The sequence below is a fragment of the Psammomys obesus genome, unplaced genomic scaffold (genome assembly GCF_907164565.1).
Source record: "Psammomys obesus unplaced genomic scaffold, mPsaObe1.curated_primary_1811, whole genome shotgun sequence".
NCBI lineage: Eukaryota > Metazoa > Chordata > Mammalia > Rodentia > Muridae > Psammomys > Psammomys obesus.
In genome coordinates this window covers 20,562,653-20,585,721 of record NW_026596040.1, presented here as the reverse complement: position 1 = coordinate 20,585,721, position 23,069 = coordinate 20,562,653, and the positions used below count along the sequence as shown (strand labels likewise).

General features: G+C 37.6%; 1 protein-coding gene across 1 annotated transcript in view; it reads right to left on the bottom strand.

The window, feature by feature from the left end:
* Window positions 1-384: 384 nt before the first annotated feature.
* The window catches only part of Chsy3 (chondroitin sulfate synthase 3), a 256,073-nt gene continuing 233,388 nt past the window's right edge, over window positions 385-23,069 (bottom strand). The window contains exon 3 of the mRNA XM_055622935.1: window positions 385-2,801. Coding sequence (XP_055478910.1) covers window positions 1,239-2,801 — 1,563 coding nt within the window. The 3' untranslated portion in view covers window positions 385-1,238. The remainder of the gene's footprint in view (window positions 2,802-23,069) is intronic.

Genomic DNA, 23,069 nt, shown 5'->3' with positions numbered 1-23,069 from the left:
CTTCTTTAGAAAGGAAAACTAATGAATTAGGTATTTCCCTAGGTGTTTTTATTTCAGAATTATAAATTCTTTTTTTTATAATTTCCTCTAGGATTATTATATTTTTATATACTTTCCAAGGCAGATTCTGAACTATTCTTTTGTGTTTAAACAAATCCCAGGTTTCAGAGACTGATAAAAGCCTCCTTTCCAGATGGTAGATTACTGAATTAAGAATTTATTCTTGTGAATCACTTATGAAGGCTTAAAATAAGGTAGAATGCAATACATTTTTCATGATTCTATGATATTTTTTTCCATCTAATGAGGCCAGCATGTTTTGGTGAACACCACTTTGAAAATTACATCAAATAAGACAGAAAGGAAACAACAGAGATTTATCGATGTTTTTGAAAAAGAATACGGTTATACCTGTGTTTTATTATAAATAAACAGGTTCAGTCATAGTTTATCTTCTTGCCAGCAAATGAAGGACATTGTTTCATAAAGCTTCTAAAATGTACATGAATATTTCATTAAATCATATTTCCTTGAGAAAATAAAGTTCCTTCGCATTTATAGCAGACAATTGTGAGGAGTTTGCAATTGTAAGACCAGGGTAGCCAGTACCGGTTGCTTGTGGAACAGTACTCCTCAATTTTTAAAACTTTTTCTTAAAAAATAAACATACAATCATAGGTGTTTATTTACTTTAAAAATTCTAACGATGAAGAAAATTATTGTCTATATATTTAAGTCCTTGTATAAATTACAAAACTCAAGTTTATGTCACAGAGTCCCTTCCCCATAGGAAGCATAAAGCACTTTTGTGGTACCTTTCACTGGTAAATGTTTATATCACATTGAAGTTGACAAACAAAAGAAAAGTCAATATTGCATCTTTAAGCCCTAAGAGAACATTCTTCTAAGCTGTCTCCTGTGATGAGTGAGCTTCCAAAGTCATCGGATTGCCATGATTTAACTCAATCTCAAATAAAGTTATATAAAGGTAATACATGTATTGACTTCAGTAGAACTCTGACTGAAATATCAGTGAACTGCAGATTCTTCTTGCTTGAGGTTAACAAACACCCTCTGGAAGATAACCAAGAGTACTTTAAGACCAGGACAACAAAATAAAATTATAACAACAACAATAATAATAACAATAATAAAATAACAATAATAAAATAAAAATAACAATAGCCAACACTGAGGTAAACTCCCCTTTCAAAAGGCAATATGTGTTGCCTGGATTGTCAGGAGAGAGTTCGATTGTCCCTGACACCCAAGTGTTTTTCTAACCAGAGTTCAGCCAGTTGCATGGTTGAGGCAAAAGTACTTGCTTTGGATCCTAAACACATTTTATACTGCTTAGGGTCCAAGTGAGGATCACAATGGACTGGATGGAAAATATGCACCACTCCTACTTCTTGACTTCTGAAGGGCTGTAAGCCAGATAGGATGACTTTATTGTAGAGGTCTACATCTTCCAATCCCCAGCCTTGTATCGAGGTATCAAAGCCACCTGCACCCAGCAGATCGCTTTTGTAAATACAGGTGATTCCGTAGCCATAGTCTCTCCAGAATCCAGTTTCCTTTGAGAATACAAAGTCATCCTCTGTGGGAGGATTTCCCGTATGGGTCACCTTTGGGTCATACTGGCTAAAGATGATGGGGTAGTACACCTGTTGTCCCTGAACTGTATTATCTCTGCATCGTTGGAGGAAGTCTCCTCTGAAAATCAAGTCAACATCACAAAATAGCAGCAACGTGTCATTATCAAAGTGAGAAGAAGCCATTTCTAGACCAAGGCCCCTGGAAAACTCCCCCTTCATGGGAATCAGCATCATTTCTGAGTCAGGGTACCTGTTCTGATATTCTTGTATCAGCTCAACGTGCCTGATAGTCTCTTGGCCAGAATCCCCGCTGAAAAGGATGATGACAAGCTTTACATTTTGCTTTGGGATAAGACACGTACTCTCAAAATTTTCCATAAATCTCAAGAAAATATCATACCTTCCAATAAGGGGGACAAGAATGTGCACTTTCTTTTCATTGTGCCCTCCTATTTCTTTGGCCTCTTGAAGAGAAGAGAGGATTTTTAGAGAGTTGGATAGAAAGGAGAAAGACTGAGTACCACTGTTGATGTTCTCCACCAGACTGTTGACATCGAGTTCTTCCATTTCTCTGAAGAAAGGCTTACTGAACAACTGCTGGAGATAGGCATGGCGCCTCACGGGCACAGTTAGTTTCCTTCCCTTGTGCCTCTTGTACAGGAGTAGCAGGTCCAAAATGTACTCCACCCCGTACATGGGATCAACCCTGCGGTAGCCGTACTGAATTTCCTTGAAGTCAATGAGCCGGCCCCTCGTCTTGGCGTTCTCGTTGATCATTTCCATCACCTGCAGGACAGTGTCATCCAGGGCTGACCTTAGGATGCTGTTGATGCTCTGTCGAGGGGGCTGATTCTCTGCAGCAGAGTAGAGCAGCTTCCCCGTCAGGAATTCCCACTCGATGACCTCATTTCTCTCCCGGGGCTGGAAGTGATTGAAAGAGGGCATCACTCCGAGATGCTGGTCCTCTTTGCTCACTTCACTGTTGCTAAGCTTGCTCATGAGCGCGCTTTCCCTGTGGAGCTGGATGGTGCGGTAGCGGAGCTCCGAGATCTTGCGGCTCAGCATGTAGTTATGCAGTCTGTACTGGTACGCGGGCCTTTTGTTTGGATGCAGCGTGATGGCTGCATGGATTTTGCTGTTGTGAAGGTCTTGGATGTAACCCTTGCGATTGTGTTCATAGTTTTCATGGAACAGCTGCTGCATCTGAAAAAAGAAATGTCGGCCAGAATGTAAGATCAAGAGGAAAAGGAGCATAAAAGTAAAACATTTAAATGAAGATAGTTAAAATGTGTACCTACGTGGCACTTCATAGCTAATATGCTTGTAACATTTATTTTTATATGAGACCACAATTTTTTATTTCTAAAAGCAATAGGTCATTGTATTTACCATGTACAATATGAGGTTTTTAAAAAGTACATGAAGTTAGTGAAGTGACTAAAGCTAGCTAATTAGCATTTTTGCTACATCATAGTTACCTTCTCATGAAATCCATCCTTCAGACACACACTGTATTATATTTGACCTCAGCTTCTGTTTTGTATAGCAGAGCCCTTGACCTTATTTCTAGTGTGTCAGTGAAACTTTTGTCTCAACCCTCCTGATAATAACCATTTTACTTTCAGATTCTAATTAGGTCAACTTTTTTTTTTTTTTCATAAAAATTTCCACCTGGACAGATAACAAATGTCCAGAACATAGGAGGGAATACTGTAAAGCAGTGGCTTATGTGTTTTCAAATACTTTGCATCTTCTCCTGAAACCAGCCCCAAATCATTCAAATATTTTTACAGTCTCCTAATAGACCCTTTAGATGCAATGAGCCACAGAAGAGGTGGCATAGATATCATTAAGAGGATGTTCACTAAGAGTAAAACAAAAGGCCTGTTGCTCTCGGCATGGCAGGAATAGGCTCGTTGCCAAGTGAGACCTGAACATCGATTAGTGTCCTGGCACACCAATTTCACTGAGGACGTCTTTGGTAAGATGCTGGGATACACAGCTCACAGCAAGTTATATCCAGTTAAACATGACTGATACCCTATGAACCAGAAAAGCATTTAGATCATCCAGAAACAAAAAAAAAAAAAAAAAAACGAAAAACAAAAACAAACAAACAAAAACAAAAAACTAACCCAGAAACAGAAATGAAAATACATATTTTTTAAATTAGCAGCGAAACTTCCAGTTCACACTTTTTTCTTTGATAGGAGATAAAGAACTCTCTACCAAACTCATCAAGATAAGAACCAAGGGCAGGAGAAAGAAGAGGATGGTGGAAGAAAAAGAGGAGAAGGAAGCAGAAAGCAGCAAGCAGCTTCAGTGTGCATGAGATGTCTGTCAATGAACTGATGACTAAGAAGAAAAGACTACCATAATTACAATTGTAATAATTTATATTATCACTTACATACAAATCTAATAAAAACAATTTAGCTCTCAGAAATAACTTTAAAGAATCAATAAATGAGCTCAAACCAAATAAATGGATAGTGGTAGAGCTGAAAAATAATAATAATAAAAAAGTCCACCTATTGATAGTTGTATTGAAAGTAGATGGAAAATCTCACAGAAGACATTTGTGGAAAAATAGGAAAACCAGAGAAAATTTAGAAAAAAAAAGATAACAGAAATATAAAATAAAGATTAAGTTTTCAGAGACAGGCAAATCCCAGCAATTTTCTGGCCAGCCTAGTATTTTTATTTCTGTATAAGGTGATTTCTAGTCTGTGAGAGACCCTCTTTCAAGGCAAGAGAGCAAAACAAGATGGGGAAGATACATAAGCCCTGCTTGGACTCCATGTGGATAGGTGTGCAGACACAGACCCACCTGCATAAGACACACACACACACACACACACACACACACACACACACACACACGGCAGAGGAGTGGCAAACCCAAACAAAACAAGAACTGTAAGTTTTACTGACAACGTTAACAGCTCCTAACCAGAAAGAATTACAATATATTCATAAAATAGAAAACAATACTTCCATTATGTAAAATATTACTGTTTGGAACAACATGGACAAAATTTCACAGAAACCTGAAAGGGGGCTGGAGATGAATTGGGTGGTTCAGCATGTGTTGAATAGACTTGTGACTTGGTTTCATCTCTTGCTCCTTTAAAAAAATATTATAAAATCAGCTACATCTTAAAAGAATGCATTATTGTAGACTTCATTTAAAAAAATGTAGATTAGAAAATGCTGCTATTTGCTAGGACAGTGATGAGAAATCATGATTAGAGACTTGTGAAATATTCCATTGCCTAGTTGCACATCTGTGTTCATTGTTTGAACTTTTATAGAGCTGTTATTTAAGATAAGCTTGTTTTACTTCAATTGATAAGAACTATTTTAAAGGAGAAGTACGCATAAATACATAGGTAGGGTTGAACATATTTTCTTATATGTAAGCACATAAGGCTGTGTAGATGAAGGGAAGGAGGAGGAGGGAGAGAGGGAGAAGAAGAGAGAAGAGATTTTTTTTTTTCTAGAGAATCCTGAAAGCAAAATGTAATATTCTGTCAGAATACTGCTGTCAGCATTTCATCTGGTTCCTTTTCAATAACTGGGCAATTTTTTTGAATCGACATTATTTAACTTTGAGGCTTAAAAGTAGATATGTGGAAGAAGATTTTAGATTTGAGTCAAGATGCAGTTTTCTTGGGTACACCCAAAATATTTTTTCCTGAAAATACATGCTAATTTTCACATGAAATTTTTGTCAATGATAAGTATAAAAAAATTCAGAATAATCAGTAAGTTGATGTAGCTCTCTTATATAGTATTGCAATTTTTACCTAAAATTTCTTGAGCGTTTTACTTTATATAATTTCTATGTATTTTTTATTTCTGTGTAAGGTGATTTAAAACCTGATCACATATAGGTCACCTATCATAACATCTTCAAAGGCATTGGCTATTAGAAACTGTTCTTTTTTAGGAATGCTTTATATTACTCAGATATATAAGAGAAAATGGTAAATTTAGTAAGAAACAGAGAGCAGAGCGAAGCTTTAAATTGTAGATGTGTTTATCCCACATTTGTGATGCTAAGCTGAGTAATGCACAATTTAACAAGTGGCCTTTTATTATAGAACAGCAGTGATATGTGTAATTATGTGGCTGGAGAGATAGCGTAGCCATTAGGAACACTTGCTGCTCTTCCAGACTTTGGTTATCTTTATACATCGATGTTGGACAGCTCACAATTGACATATATGTAATAAAAATTAAAACCATGTAATTAGATTATATAATGTTTCCCTGGGCTTCCTATATGTTATTTACTTGAAAAAAAATATTTCATAGCAAAAATAAAATAGGCAGAAGAAAGGCAGTGGTAGGAAGTATTCTTTCTATTTCTTTTCCTTGTGGCTCCTTTTGATACTTTTAAAAATTCATTATTTGAAAATGTCACATAGTATATTGTTGTAATGATTCCCATCCTCTAACTCCCTCCAGATGCCTCCACCACACTCACCCAACTTCATGTTCTTTCTCTCTTTTCGAAACAAAAACAAAAAGCCACTAAAATACAGGAAGTTCATTTTGTGTTTACCATCTACCCCTGATCATATGGCCCACGCTGGACTGTAACTAATATACACAGTGTCACTCCGGTGAGACAAGTCCATTTTTCCTCTCCCAGTGGCTATGAATTGGGAATAGCTACTCCTTAGGGGTATGACTTTGTGCCCACTTCCCCTCCTCAGTGCTGGTATTTCTGTCTGGCTTGCCTTTGCAGGACTTGTGTATGGTGTCACAGTCTGGGTGTGTTCACATGAACATCAGCGCATCAGCGCTCTCCTATCTAGAAGAGGCGGTTTCCTTGAAGTCCCACTATTTCTGGCTTTTATAATCTTTCTGCCTGTTCTCCCACATAGGTTTCTGAGCTTTGAGTGGAGAGAGAGGTATGATGAGTACACACCATTCAAGCCTGGGCCCACCAAAGTCTTGTACTCTTTGTCTGTTGTCCATCTGTAGGTCTGTGTTAATTACTAACTACTGAAAGTAGAAGCACTCTTGTGAAGGTTGAGCAAGACACTGACTTATAAGGACAGCAATATGCCTTTGGAAGTCACGTTATGGCTATGTTCATTTAGCAGAATACTACTAGAAGGTTTTCCTCTGGGTCCATAACTATATAATCTCAGGTTCTTGACCCCATTAGCAATGTCAGGTATGTGTTCTATATCATGAATAGGGCCTTAAATTCAACCACAAAGTGGATTTAACTCCGGAATATTTGTGCCACCATTGTTTCAGTCAGCATATCTTGCAGGCAGGTCGTTATTATATAGCTCATAGGGTTCACAACTAGGTGAGGTTGATTATTGCTTTTCTTCTCTGCTAGCATGTATAGTACCTTCCAGAACTATGAATGCCAGCAAAAAGGCTTTTTACCATTGAATAAAAGCAACATTTTTCCATCTTCAGTGCTGAAAGCATGTGGTGTCTTTAGGAATAGGTTCTTACAGTCATATTGTACAGAGTAACCACAGTGTTTGGGAATTCTATAGGACCCCATTAACCAATGACTCAGGGAGAAGTAATACATTCCCCTACTGGGGATTGTTCGGTAGCACTTGGTCATTAGTTAGGAGTAAGAAAAAAAATTAAAAATAGCTCATTTATACATAATTCAAGTAATATAGTGATTATGATAATACCTTCAATATAGTGCTTACTAAGAAGCATATGGCTGCTTGTTCAAACATTTTTACTTTCATATTTAGAAAGTACCAATCTATAAAGGATGGACCATTACATTAACAGATAGACTTTGGAACCAGCTGGGATTAAGTGTACATAGGTTCTTGAACACTGGGATCTATTATGTCTAGCAAATTTCATAGTCAGTCTGTTTATTCCTTTGTTTTCGCTATACAATGGGAAAATATCAATCACTTCAATGCTTATTGAAATTGCATTAAATAAGATAAAAGCATGCATGACTTTTTAGGATTGTAGTCTACCTAGTAGACAGCACTCAGTAAAAATAATCATATGGAAATAACTATTCAAGGATGAGGCAACCTTATATTAAAATTGTCCTTTTTTATTTATCTGAGAGTCTTTAGAGAATGAGGCTTGCATCGTCAGTTAATACATGCCCTCTTTATTTTTATGGTTATCAATGCACCCGTTAAATTTGGCTACATACAGCTGGTGCTTCAGTGCACTTATCTTACTGTTTGGCATATTTAATTACACAAAACGGTAACATTGTGAAGATTTTTACCAAATTAAAGTTTATGGGGATTAAATTGTATAATTAAGAGCCTATTAAGAATAGAGATACAAACTAAACGGCACATATCATATTACATATGGAGTAGAGCAAATCTTGAGAAAAGAACATAAAGTTTATACTTGGAAATCACAAGGGCTTGCTTGAAATGATTTATCACTTATAATGACTTTGTTGTTCTTTATAGCAGAGCCATGTTACAATAATAAAACCATAGCAGTAATAACACCAATGGCTCTCGCCACCCACCACCTCAGCACCTGAGAAGCTATGAAACAAACCTATTATGAAAACAACAATTGTACATGGCTTATTTAATATGAATTTATTGTTACACTTTGCTATATTAAGTTCCCTCTGCCTTTGCTTGAATTACTAATGGAAATACAGTACACATAACTTATGGAATGATCAGAAATATGCACGAGAAAACTTTAGCTCTTCTAGATACACAGAAAAGAGTTGGATACTTATATAAAGTCATTATGAGAATAATGGAGAACTGATTTAATAGATTTTAAAATGATTACACAGCTGTATCCATTTACTAGATACCATTAAATCATACATCTGCAAAAGAAGACTTTCATGGAATGTAAGCCATTTAAAAACAACAATATTTGCATTTTTCCACAGGTAGACATCCAGTTAGCCCAGCACCATTTGTTGAAGTTGCTATCTTTTTTCCATCGCATTGTTTTGGCTTCTTTGTCAAAAATCAAGTATCCATAGGTGTGTCAGTTTATTTCTATGTCTTCTATTCAGTTCCATTCATCCCCCCATTATGTTTCTATGCCAGTACCCTGAAGTTTTTATTACTGTTGCTCTATAGTACAGCTTGAGATCAGGGATGAAGATACCTCCAGATGATCTGTTATTGTTTAGGATTATTTTAGCAATTCTGTTTTTTTTTCCATATGAAATTGAGAATTGTTCTTTCAAGTTCTATAAAGAATTTTGTTGCATATAGAAATTGTGATACTTTTACACAATGGAACACTACTCAGCAATTTAAAACAAAGAAATCATGAAATTTGCAGGTAAATGGTGGGAACTAGAAATGATCATCTTAAGTGAGGTATCCCAGAAGCAGAAAGAACAGATGGCATATGCTCACTCCTAAGTGGATATTAGCCATATAATATAGGATAAACATACTAAAATCTATACTCCTAAAGAAGCTAAACAACAAGGAAGACCCTAGGGAAGATGCTCAATTCTCATTAAGAAGGACAAATGTGATAGAGATTGGAAGCAGTAGAAGACAGGGAACAGAACAGGAGTCTACCACAGATGGTCTCTGAAAGACTCTACTGATCGAGATATTGAAGCAGAGGCTGAGGCTCATAGCCAAACTCTGGGTGAGTGCAGGTAATCTTATGAAAGAAGGGGGAGATAGAAAGACTTGAAAGGGACTGGAGATCCAAAAGAATATCAACAGAGCCAAAAAAAAAAAAAAGAAAGAAAGAAAAAGAAAAGAAAAACTGAGCCCTGGGGGCCCTGCAGAGACTCATATCCCAACCAAGGACAATGCGTAGAGAGGACCTAAAACTCTGGTTTGAATGTAGCTCATAGACTCAGTCTCCAAGTGGGTTCTCTAATAAGGGGAGCAGGGGCTGTCTCTGGCATGAACTCAGTGACAGGCTCTCTGATCACCTCCCCCTGGGGTTACAGCCTTGCTAGGCCACAGAGGAAGACAATGCAACCAGTCCTGATGAGACCTGATAGGCTAGAGTCAAATAGAAGGGAAGACCTCACCTATCTGTGGACTAGGGGAAGGGCATAGGGGAAGAAGAGGGAGAGAGGGTGGGATTGGGAGGAGGTGAGGGAGGGGGACATATCTATGATACAAATTGAATAAATTGTAATAAGTGATAATAATAAAAAATTTAAAATAAATAAATAACACCACCACCACCACCAATACTGAAAAGGAAATCCACCCAACTCCAATTTCAAAATCATAATTTAGAATGATGTTGTTCATCAAGAAAATGGGGATTTCCAAGGGTTGCTGGGGATGAGAAGAGCCATCTGAAAGCAACTCGTCACAAAAGACCAAGCAAGGCCTCACCTATGAAGAAACGTCTGCAGACAGAAGAGCTCACAAAACACTAGGAAAGGAAATGGTATAAAAATGTTGAGCACAAAATCCTAGGTTTATAACTTGATGAAGACACTTATGAGAAACCCAGATAGAAGCAACCACTGGGTTCAACCTCTGTTTCAGAGAAGTAGAAACACAGAGCTACCGGAGGTGTGAAACACATAAAACAAGTTTTCCATGAAACACATTTACTACTAGGCTACTACTAGAGAAAAATCAGTGTCTTGCCTTTGTTGAAATTAGCAAGTATAGAACTGTTTTGAACATAGCTCCAAGATAAATCTAAGGTCAATGTCTTGCCTGCCTAGAAGTATTTCTTTGTGAAATGAGTCATTTTTCTAAGAAAGAAAAATAGTGTAACAAATACAAATTCCAAGCTAAAAAATTAAAATGAAGAACTACCACTTTGTTCCCCATTTAAAAAAAAAAAAAAGCCATGGGGTTGAGGAAAACAGTTAGCAAGGTGGAAACATAAGACGGTAGGGTGGGATGAGATGTCAGCCTATAGATTTAAACATAACAAGTAAACTGTCACAGATAGAATAAAATGAGAAGAAAGAAAGGTAGGTCCTGTAGAATGACTGCAAATGTAAGGTACCAGAACACACCTTAGAGTGAGGATTCGAGAAGGTGGGTTTTGGCGAGGGGTGGAGATGATTCAGATGGTAAAGGTGCTTGTTATCAACCATGATGACCTGGAGTTGACTCCCAGGCCAATACAGTAGGAGGAGGAAACAGACTACAGCAAATAGCCCATGGTACTCTGATAGCCACATGCATAAGCACGCACACACACAGAGGAAGAGACAGAGACAGAGAGATACATACAGAGAAACAAAAATAAATGCAGTAAAACAATTTAAAAAGAAAATGTTGAAGTAAAAGTATAATATCTATATGCTAAATTCATATCACTATATTCAAGATGAAACTAACTTATAATAGTTTTAAAAATAGAAACATCAAAACCTTTGAGAGACAGACAAAATTTTCCAGCCAACTTCCTTGTAAAAAATGGCAGCTTTAGCAGTGATTCCTGTGTTTCCTAAATTGAACACAAATAGTAAGATTTTGCAAATATATGCACATAAAGCAAATGAAGGGTGGGAACACTAGAGCTGCTACAGATAAATAATAATGGATTCAGGATTGTAACTGCTACAGATAAACAATAATGGATTCAGGATATAATAGATAACTGAACATTGAAAATTGCAATGGGAAGAAACTGGAATCAACTTGAATAAGGAACCTTAATAGGAATCTGTAGAATAGTAGAGAAAGTAGCCAGTGTTAATGTCATCTGGCAGAGCAGACAATTGCTCCTTTGTGTGCAAAAATATGTTTAAAAACATATTTCTAAATCTATAGAGTTAGCACTACTCTAACTCTAGTAGAGTTAGGCTACTCTTGTCTTAGCACTCAGGAATCATTTGTACTTTTCAGAAACTCTAACCAAGTTTTTTTTTCTTCTCTTATCTTTAGTGTGTGTGTGTGTGTGTGTGTGTGTGTGCGCTGCATATGGAGAGAAGAGCTCAACTTTGGGTTTCTTCAATTACTCTCCACTTGTGTATTTTTAAAATAGTACTTTCTCCCTACTCTTTAAAAATAAATTTACACAACATAGTTAACTTCCAGCCTCCCTAATCTCCCACACCCAGTCTTCCTCCTAATTTCATATCTTTTTTCATTGTTATTAATAATTCCCTGAGTTCAACCAACATAAAATGTGTTAGACAGCATTATGACATTTTCTAAAGAGATGTGCCTTGTGATTCTCTTTCTGCATACTCTTTGTAACCCCACATCCCTCTATATAAGTTCCCAGTCCCATATTCATTTCACTTTTTGGGACTTATATGTGCTTTGCCCACTCCTCATCCTTTTTTATGACTTAGTGTTACTCTCTCGGTCTCTTTTCTAGATATTTAGACTTTCACATGTTTATACAAATACACATATACACTGTAGGCCAAGATAGATGGGAAAACATGCTTTTTTCTATCTTTCTGTATTTTCATCACCTCACTTAATAGTATACTTTCCAGATCCATCAATTTTCTGAAAATTTTATGATTTCATTTTTCTTCATAGCTGCAAGTATCCCATTGTGTATATGTGTCACATTTTCGTTAGCCAGTCATGTAATGATGACATCGAGACTGGTTCATTCTCTTGACCTTATGAACAGGGTGGTGAGATTTACAGTTGTACAAATGCCTCTGCAGCAGAATACAGAATACTTTGGAAATATATTCAGGAAACCCTCTTAGTTTTTGACACGGGATCCCTCAATAAAACCTGGATCTCATCGGTTTGGTGAGGCTGGCTAGCCAATACACTTCATAGAGCCTTCTGTGTCTGTTCCCCATTGTTCTGCCTTTGCAAATACGTGCTTCAGCTAGGGTTTTGCATGAATGCTGGGGATTCAGATCTTAATGGTTACACAGCAAACATTTTACTCAATGAGTTATCTCTGTAGACCTCCTTATTGTTAATTTTAAACATTTTATCAAAGACACCAAGAAAAAATTAAGTAATGTCATCAGAAGGATGAAGAAAGTTGTTGAAATTAATTAGTATGGTGATAAAAGGTCATGCTGATACTACATTATATTTCTCTCTATATATAAACCAAGGTCACTCATAGAATAAACACAGCAAAAATTAGATGTAACAGTAGAAATTTAAATTTAAAGAAAAAGAAGCAGGAATTAAAGGTGCTTTAAAGATTCTATGAAGTTAAACTAAAAGACATAAAACAGTGGCAAAAGCTTAGAAAATGATTTCACCTCACACCCATCAGAATGGCTAAGATCAAAAACTCTAGGGATGGTACATGCTGGAGAGGATGGAGAAAGGAAAACCCTCCTCCATTGCTGGTGGGAATGTAACCTTGTACAACCACTTTGGAAATCAATCTGGCTCTTTTTCAGAAAATTAGGAATAGTGCTACCTCAAGATCCAGCTATACCACTCGTAGGTATATAACCAAAAGATGCCCCACCATTCAACAAGAGCATTTGCTCAACTATGTTCATAGCAGCTTTGTTTGTTATAGCCAGTGTCTAGAAACAACCTAGATGTCCCTCAACTGAGGAATGGATACAGAAATTGTGGCACATTTACACAATGGAATACTACTCAGCAATTAAAAACAAGAAAATAATGAAATTTGTAGACAAATGGTGGGTGGGAACTAGAAAAGATCATCCTGAGTGGAGTAACCAGAAGCAGAAAGACACACATGGTATATACTCACTTATAAAGTGGATATTAGCCCCTATATAATATAGGATAAACATACTAAAATCTATGTTACTAAAGAAGCTAAACAAGGACCCTCAGGAACATGCTTAATCCTCATTCAGAAGAGCAAGCAGGATAGACATTGGAAGTAGAAAAAGACAGGGAAAAGTACAGAAGTCTTCCACAGTGGATCTCTGAAAGACTCTACCCACCAGATATCGAAGGAGATACTGAGACTCATACCCAAACTTTGGGCAGAGTGCCAGAAACCTTATGGAAGAAGAGGGAGATAGAAAGACCTGGAGGGAGCAGGAACTCCACAAGGAGAACAACAAAGCCACAAAACCTGGGCCCAAGGTGCCTGCAGAGAACAATAATCCAATTAAGGACCATGCATGCAGAGGGCCTAGAACCCTGTTCAGAGAAAGCCCATGGGCTGCTCAGTTTCCAAGTAGGTTCTCTAGTAAGAAGAACAGGGACTGTCTCTGAAGTGAACTCATTGGCAGGCTCTTTGATCACCTCCCCCTGGGGGTTGCAGTCTTGCCAGGCCACAGTGGAAGATGATGCAGCCAGCCTTTATGAGACCTGATAGGCTAAGGTCATGTAAAAGGGGAGGAGGTCCTCTCCTATCAGGGGACTTGGGAAAGGGCACAGGGCAGAGAAGAGTGGAGTGGGTGGGACAAGGAAGAGATGAGGGAGGGGCTGCAGCAGGGATAGAAAGTGAATGAATCTTAATAAACAAACAAATAAATAAAATTTTAAAACAAAGAAATGAAAATAAACAGATCCAGCTGGGAGATCTGGACTTACCCATATGACAGTCATTTCAGAAGAACCAACAGAGAAACAGGCAAGAAATTATCAACAACATAACACAAGAAAATCCTCCCAAACACACAAAGGGGTGGTCTTTCCAAACAGAAAAGGCTTATTCATCAAACCATAATGATGGAACTACTTCATGTAATGTAAATCAATGAAATTTTAGGATCCTTTGGTAGAGAATATGCTGAAAGCCTGCTAGGGGAGGAGAAAGATAAAAAGCTTAAGAAAGTAACTGTCTTCAGACATCTCAAAAAATAAAAGTTAAAACAGGAAAATGATTGTTTCAAAATTTGATGGAACAAGGATGTCAACCCTTAACTGTTTGTCCCAAAAATAGAAGACAAGGTCATGTTCTGAATTCAAAATAAAATCTCTCTATCACATTTCTCAGAAAACCATTAACAATCTCTTTTACCAAACAGAACAAATGAAAACAGAGACATGCAAGTCAAACAAAATGAAACTGGTTATTTTGGAAAAGTTGTGAGAGGAAACTGTACACAATTAAAGATATTATTTGTCCTTTATGAAGGTACACAGGGCAAGATGGACTTGTGCAGTGAATGAGAAAAGGTTCTGCCTTGTTTAATCACCCTTCATCCATGAGAGCACAACTGGATGGATACATAATTCTCACACAGTAAAAAAAAAAAAAGACAAATAAAATTAAAACTAAATAGTTCTAAAACAAATATAAATAATATAACACAATATAATTAACATAGTATATGAGAAAAACCAATCTGATCCATTCTAATCTTTCTTGTCTTCTTCGAGGGATTAAAGAAGTATATTTAAAAAAAATGGAAAATATAAAATAAGAAAAAGTTCTTAGAAATCATAAAAAACAACAACGAAGGGTTGATGGGTCAATCAGTTGAAAAAGGCAGAAGATCTTTTGTTTTCTATTATAAATCTCAAAGCATGATGTTTCAACTACTTTGCATATAACAATAGGAAATTGTATACATGTAAATTTTGACAAGTACTAGCCACACTTGTTTTGTTAGAAAACATCTATGATAAGGCTTTGGATTTTATGTTGAGTTTTTTCATCTTTTGGTATTTGACTTTTGTGCAGGGTGAGAGATAAGAATGTAGTTTCATTCTTCTACATATGGCTATGCAATTTGGCCAGCACCATTTTAGAGATGCTATGTGGAAGGTGCTGCTTCCTTGCAGTATTTGATGGAGATTGCATTGGATATGAAGATTGCCTTTGGTAGGATGGCCATTTTTATATTAATCTTGCAAAATCATGAGTGTGGGAGACCTTTCCTTCTTCCGGGGCCAGAGGTGTAGATGACTACAAGAAAATCGCATCTTATAGACACAAAGTAGCTGCACATTGGAATTCACAATTATTCTGCACAAGACCTATGCAGGCTCAAGCCAGACCAAATACCAACATATGGTGGGGTAGCTAAAAATAAAGTCCTACCCTTTGCCAAGGATCTATTAGCAACTGATAGTTGCTGGGGGCAGGGAAGAGACAGATTTCTTTGAGTGTAGCCCAGGTAAGTTGATCTCCTGTATGGAGACCATACAGCCAGGAATATACAAACAAAACAAAATGGACTCAATTAGTATTGGGGACAGGAAAGAAAGATACTTAACTTTGGGTGGGTAAGGAAGGGTAGCCATAGATCTAGGAGGAGTTAAAAAAAAACAAACTCTGAAAGCAATAACAATTTTATAAAAATTGGTTTTGATTTTTCTTTTATTTCTGCTACTGTTGGTTTTAAAACTAGGAAATGGCCCAGTTCTATGTCCATCACCCTTTCCCACTATAGGAAGCTCAAGCATTTTCTTTCCAAGTATCTTTTCCTCTATTCCCTAACCAGCCCTTCTGTTTTACTTTGTTCCATTCTGTCAGTAAACCAAATCACTTCACAAATAAGGTCATGGTTGCAAACCACGTGGAAGAACTTCCAATCCCTTACGAATTTTTAAAAATTCTGCTGCTGCATTTCTTAGTAGCTCTGACCACCTATAGTCTAGTCTAGAAACATTTGCTCTTTCTCTCCTATGAGATCTTAAACATTCTGAAGAAAAAAAGCTATTTCTATTTGTTTGTCTCAACATAACTCAGGCAGTGGATGGATGTTCCTAGCAACTTAACACTCAGTCAGTGAGGCCAGGCCATCAGGGATGGAACTAGTACTAAAGCCAAACAACTATGTGATCTTGGGAATACTACTTACTTCCCCAAGCTTCCGGTTAAACATTCTTAAAACAGGCATGCAAGATCACGTGGCTCACAGAGTACTGTTAGCATTAACTACATGTACCCGAAGCACTAAGAACATGCCACGTAATAATTGTCACAGGAGTCACCATTTTGATTGTACCCATTTCTGTAGCGATTTGCTTTTCTAATAGTATTTAATGAGAGCATTGATGAGTAAATAAGAATGGCCTTGGTCAGATTTTCCTTAGAAAAGTTCACTAATCGTTTGATTTACCACCTGAAAACTAACAAATTGACCACTTGTATCATGAATTTTTGGTGAGATAAAGGAGAAATGAGAGACAAGGCCATTCCTTGGAGAACTGGCTGTGAACATTTTTCATGCTTTTCATTAAGGATAAACGATGCGTTAACTCTTCTGTCTCTCTCTTTTCTATTTTTGTTTTTTGTGTTTTATTTTTTTTATATTTACAGTTTATTCACTTTGTAACCTAGCTATAGTCCCCTCCCTCATTCCTTCCCAACACCACACTTCCTTCCTCATCTCCTCCCAAGTCCACTGATAGGGGAGGTCCTCCTCCCCTTCCCTCTGACCCTAGCCTATCAGGTCTCATCAGAACTGGCTGCATTGTCTTCTGTGGCCTGGTAAGGCTGCTCTCGCCTCAGGGGAAGGTGATCAAAGAGCCAGCCACTGGCTTAAGAAAGTATTTTATTCCACTAATATCTGTTCTCAGACTATGTTTGACTGAAAAGAAAAAAAAAACACCTTTAAACTGCAGTCATTTACATACATTCTTAATATGAGAGCAAGGAGGGCTGGAGCAAGGAGGCATCCTCATACTAAGCAGTGGACACACTGCAATGAGGATGACTGTGAAGGCCTATAAGACAATAATGAATTATTGACACCGTATAAAACAAGAGTGACTATGTATTATGGACTTCATAATTAGCCCTTTGAATATTTAAACTTATTTAATTTTCCGTGATTTAGTTATACAATACTATATAACTGAATGGAGCGTATGACTGCCCTAACGCAAATGCCTAATGAGGCATCTTTTATTCTACAATAGTGTGAAAATAGAATTCCTACGAGAAATAGTGATTTCTCTAATTAATACTATTAATCTCCTTTAAGTACTGGCTTCAGATATTAACAGGAATATACATAAAGTGTGTCCTACTTCTCTGTGGGAAGAACGCCACAACGAAGGCACAGCTTGATTTTAAATCTAAAGAAGTAATTTTACACAAAATCATTTAATTCTATAATTATAGAAAAATAAGCTAAAATTGTCAAAGGATATATGGTAAATTAACAGTTGAAAACAATAAGTTAGTGTAAGCATAACAAAATATGCCCTTTTGCACATCATTTATGTCTTTCATATAAACTGTTGTTTTGTCATAGAGAGTAATGAAAATAATAACACTTTGCAAATAAGCACAATTTATCTATACATTTTGCTTTTACAATTCACTATACAATATGGAGGAAGATTGCACGGACCAAAAGACCCATGAGACACACACACACAAACCTAAGAGAAAGAGTTGAATAAGATAAGCTATCGATGTGCTAATTGTCAAATTTAATTAAAGAGCTATAAGAGCTATAGTTAGGGATTCTATTGCTGTGACGAAACACCAAAGCAGCCTGGGGAAAGCTTCTCTCATTTCACAGATCACAGTCTATGAAAAAGAGAAGTCAGGGCAGGAGCTCCAGGAAGGAACCTGGATGTAGAAACTGAAGTAGAAGCTGTCGTGAACACTGTTAACTGGCTTCCCCTCCTAGTTTGCTCATTTTGTTTTCTTATATACCCCAGGACCGCTGGCCTGAATATGGCACTGCCCACAGGGGCCTACCTGTTTCACATCATTCATCACTTGAGAAAATGCCCCACAGGCCAACCTAATGGAGGCATTTTCTCAGCTGAGGTTCTCTGAATCTCAGATGTCTTTATCTTGTGACAAGCTGACAAAACAAACCAAAAGAAAAGAACAGAGCAGAACCCAAATAACACCACAATACCCTCAAATAACTAGGACACATGGTGTAGGAGGGGGCTGGAAAGGGGTATAGAGAATTTGTATATTGTTTTGATTAGCATATGTGGATTGATCACAATCTCAGAAAGTTAAAAATATACAAAAATTGAAATAAAGAGTTTTACGTTTTTGTCTCATCTTAAAAAAGATCACCATACAGTATATTCAAGGTAAGTTTTGAAAACCTGATGCCCAAAGGTTGCACTTGTAATCATGCCAGTGTTTTATCTCTCTTTCATTGGGAAGTCCAGCACTTTGAATATTCTTAAATTGAAAAATATTGTGTGGGCAGTGTATTTTCAGTCCTACCAACTTTTTTTTTTTTACTAAATTAATTTTTGTTTTCACATATCCTTTAAAGTCACAAAAACTTAGGTCTTTTTCCTTTGAAATCCTGTGACTGCTACACCATGAATCAAACTTGAGAATATCATCTACGTGATACAAGCACACACAAGCACACACACACACGCACAAGCACAACCAGCTACTATCTGAGGATTCCATTTACTGGGGTTGTCTAAAGTCATCAGGTAAAGCACATATCATCAACAAGAATGATAGATGCCAGGAACTGTAGGAAGAGGACATGGGAGTAGATACAGGGTGGATACAGTGATCCAGCTTTGCAAGGAAGGTTCTAGAATGGCCTGCTATATAGCACTTGAAGGCATCTGACGTTACTGAAGTGTGCACTGTAAATGTGAAAAAGAGCTCCATTTATCTTACATGATGCTTTACTTCCCAGGGAGAAAATTCATATTGCACTCTGATTAAAATTTTGTCTTAAGTATTTAGGTCTGGGTCAGTTTTGTGTACGTGCAAGATCTCTCTCTTTAACAATAACAGCAGAAAAGATTCTCTTCAACCCAGTTTTTCACACTACACCTCAGACAAAGAAAAAAGAGTTTACCAATCAGACAAAGCAAAGAAAGAAAAAAATAAATAAAAAAAGTGCTACCGAGAGCACAAAACAGCGGGGCCTCTGGCCAGCTGCCTCAGAGCTCTGAGGGCATCAGGAGTGTAGCTTCCCACACCCTCCAGCTATGGAGTCCTTTCAGAAAGACTCATCCTAATCCATTTCAGTGTGAGGGCTGTGCTAACTCTGTATGATTCCAAACTGGGCTTGTCTTTTGCTCAATTAGCTAGTTCATTCTTGGTTAAAATGCAAACAATGTATTCACATGGGTGCTCGATGCCATTAAAACAGATACCTCATTTTGCTTTTTTGCTACCTATTTTAATTTCAGAGGTTAAAAGAATTTAGGAAAAAAACAACTGCCAGATAATGAGCAAAATAGTTCATAGATATGCCTAGATATGATGAAGATTTCCACATGGTATATATTCAATACTGCAGGAAAATATTTCAGCCACACAGCAAACATCTCACAAGTATTAACTATCAATAACTTGTGGAGACCTGTCAATGAGATACATTCTAGATATCTGATACCTCAGGCAAATACAAAGACTTAGAACCATAACAAAATCACCAAGTTTATCATATTTCAGTTTATAATAATTCACACTGATGTAATCAATGATGTCATTTTGCACACTTTGAATTGCCATATGTATTCAACCACAATTCAAAAATATTAAATGGAAAAAATCCAAGAAATGAACAATTTATACGTTTTAGATTTATGCCTGTTCTAAGTAGTATAATGACATTTCATGATGTCCTTCTCTGAGATAGGGATCCTTCCTCTGTCCAGTAGAGCCACTGTGGACATACTACTTACCTGCCAGTCATTTGGCAGCTATCTGGATTATGAAAGGAAACCTGACGGTTTTGTAATATTGGTCTTCGGTAGCACTTCACCTTGACAACAGAGGCACAAGAGCAGGGGTCCTGCCAATGGCAGTTAGACAGGGACTAGCCATGAAGTACTTCCTCTGTATGAAAAGACAAATGACTCTGACTTAATAATAAACGAGGGGAAAGTGTGGTGAGGTTGTTAAGAGATGTGCTAAGAAAGAGATATTCAAGAAGGAAATGATAAAGATGCACTGGCTTTACCACTGAACAGTGAGTGCTGAATGTTTACTATGATGAAAACAGCATTGGATCAGGGAACTAGGGCTGTCTGCAGTGATAGGTGTCCACTGTTTTGGTTCTTAAAATGCACCTAACAAGGAAAGGCTATGGCAGTGTCTATGACCTGTGATATGTTAGGATAATAAAACAGTTTTTCCATTCCTAAATTAAAACTACCCTGTTAGAAGTGAACTATTACTCTAGTAAATCTAGAAACCACCATGGTCACAAATTTAGTAACTAAACTTGCAGTTCAGACTACATTAAAAAAGATGAGATAGGACATCAGAAGAAGGAGAAAAGAGGGAACAAGTCAGGAGCCTGACACAGAGGGCCTCTGAAAGGCTCAGCCCTGCAGACTATCAATGCAGATACTGAGACTTATCTTTGGGCAGAGTGCAGGGAATCTTAGGAAAGAAGTGGGAAACAGTAAGATCTGGAGAGGACAGGAACTCCACAAAGAGAGCAACAGAACCAAAAAATCTGAGCACAGGGGTCTTTCCTGAGACTGATACTCCAACCAAAGACTATGCATCGAGATAACCTAAGACCCCTGCACAGATAAAGCCCATGGTAGTTCAGTGTCCAAGTGGGTTCCATAGAAATAGGAACAGGGACTGTCTCTGACATGAACTGATTGGCCTTCTCTTTAATTACCTCCCCCTGAGGGGGAAGCAGCATTACCAGGCCACAGGAGAAGACAATGCAGCCACTCCTGATGAGACCTAATTGAATAGGATCAGAAGGAAGGAAAAGAAGGCCTCCCCTATCAGTGGACTTGGGGACGGGCATGCGTGCAGAGGGTGGAGGAAGGGAGGTATTGGGAGTGGAAGAGAGAGGGAACCACAGGGGGGATACAAAGTGAATAAAGTGTAATTAATAAAGAATTTAAAAAAAAAAAGATGAGATAGTTGATTTGATGATAATGTATCAACCTATTGCTGCTGCTGTGCCTGAGTTTTATTGAAAGAAGACAGTTAAAACCTATAAATCAACTTTCTTTTAGTTAAATTTTAGCATCACTAATTCTGTTGGTCTTGCAGCAGAGGTATATAGTTTTGGTGTCCTGGGGTTTTGCTATAGATTACGTCTCTGATTTTTCAATTGCTGTGACAAAACACAATGACCAACACAACTTATAAGAGACAGTGCTTGATTTGGGGTTCACAGTTTCAGAGCATTGGAGTTTATAACCATCATGGTGAAGAGCTTCTCATGACTCCCCACATAAATCCTACACCTGAACACTGGGCAAGAAGGACTTTGATGTTGACAGCCCCCTTTTTTGGTTTGCTAGCTTGCTTTGAACCAACAGCTTGTCCTTGAGTTGGTGGTCTTCTTGAGCAATAAGTAAACTCAAAGTTGTCATTTCCTCTGCAAACCTATTCTGATACCACCCTCCCCACAGCTTCCCTGTCTCTCCAGCAGCTACAGTCATTCATTCATTTGCAGTTATTTAATTTCTAAAGGTCTCATTTATTACGGATAGGAAAACATCAAAAATGCAAATACAGTTTCTAAGTGAGATACAACACAACACATATATCTTTATTCAGCTGAGTACGTTTGAAGGATAGTCATTCTATTGACTGGCCCTCAGGACTCACTGCTTTAAACGATCACATGCTTTTCTTGCTGGCTGGTTCCTACAATGTAGGCCAAGCCTGCTATTTTGTAAAATATTTGTAATTAAGCTAAATGTATATGCTCTTTTGAGAGCTTGTAAGGAACACAGGAACCAGCGTGTTTAAAACACAACTATGTCCTTATAAAAATTGTGGCCACTTTAACAGCTTTTCTTTCTTAGTATTTGCTAGTTCCCACCTTGTCAGCATGAGTCAACCCTTTAGAGACATTTCACTTTCATATTATACTAATAAAACTCTACAGCCAAAATCAAATCTTCCAAAAGGAGAAGGTAATTGGCACTGAATTTGCATTTTCATTAAATAAATGGCTCCACACCATAGGGCTTGATCTTACAGAAGTCATCACATGCCGGAATATTCTTAGTCTATACCTTGGAGTCTGTGGCCTAATTGAACTTGAGTCCTTCTTCGTAATGTTATTATAATCATCATTTACATGGGTGGTCGAAGCCCAGATCTGAGGACTAATAACACCTTTCTATACCTGATGTGTATAAATACGTATTTGTTACTTTTTAAAAAATATATTTAAACCCACTAAAATCTGTACATCTAAACAAACTAAGCAAAAGAAAGGACCCTAACTAAAAATGCTCAATCCCCATCCTGAAAGGCAAAGAGGATGGACATCAGAAGAAAAAGAAAACAGGAAACAACCTAGGAACCTGCTACAGAGGGCCTCTGAAAACAAGAAGAAGAAAACAGGAAACAACCTCAGAACCTGCCACAGAGGGCCCCTGAAAGCCTCTGCCGTGCAGACTGTCAAAGCAGATGCTGAGCCTGATGGCCAACTGTCAGGCAGAGTGAATGGAATTTTATGTAAGAAGTGGGAAATAGTAAGAGCTGGAGAGGACAGGAACTCCACAAGGAGAGCAACAGAACAAGAAAATTTGAACACAGGGAACTTCCCAGAGACTCATACTCCAACCAAGGACTATCCGTGGAGATAACCTAGAACCCTGACAATGCAGCCACTTCTCATGAGAACTGATAGACTAAGATCAGAAAGAAGGAGAGGAGGACCTCCCTTATCAGTGGACTTGGGGAGGGGCATGCATGCAGAAAGGGGGAGAGGGTGGGACCAGGAGGGGA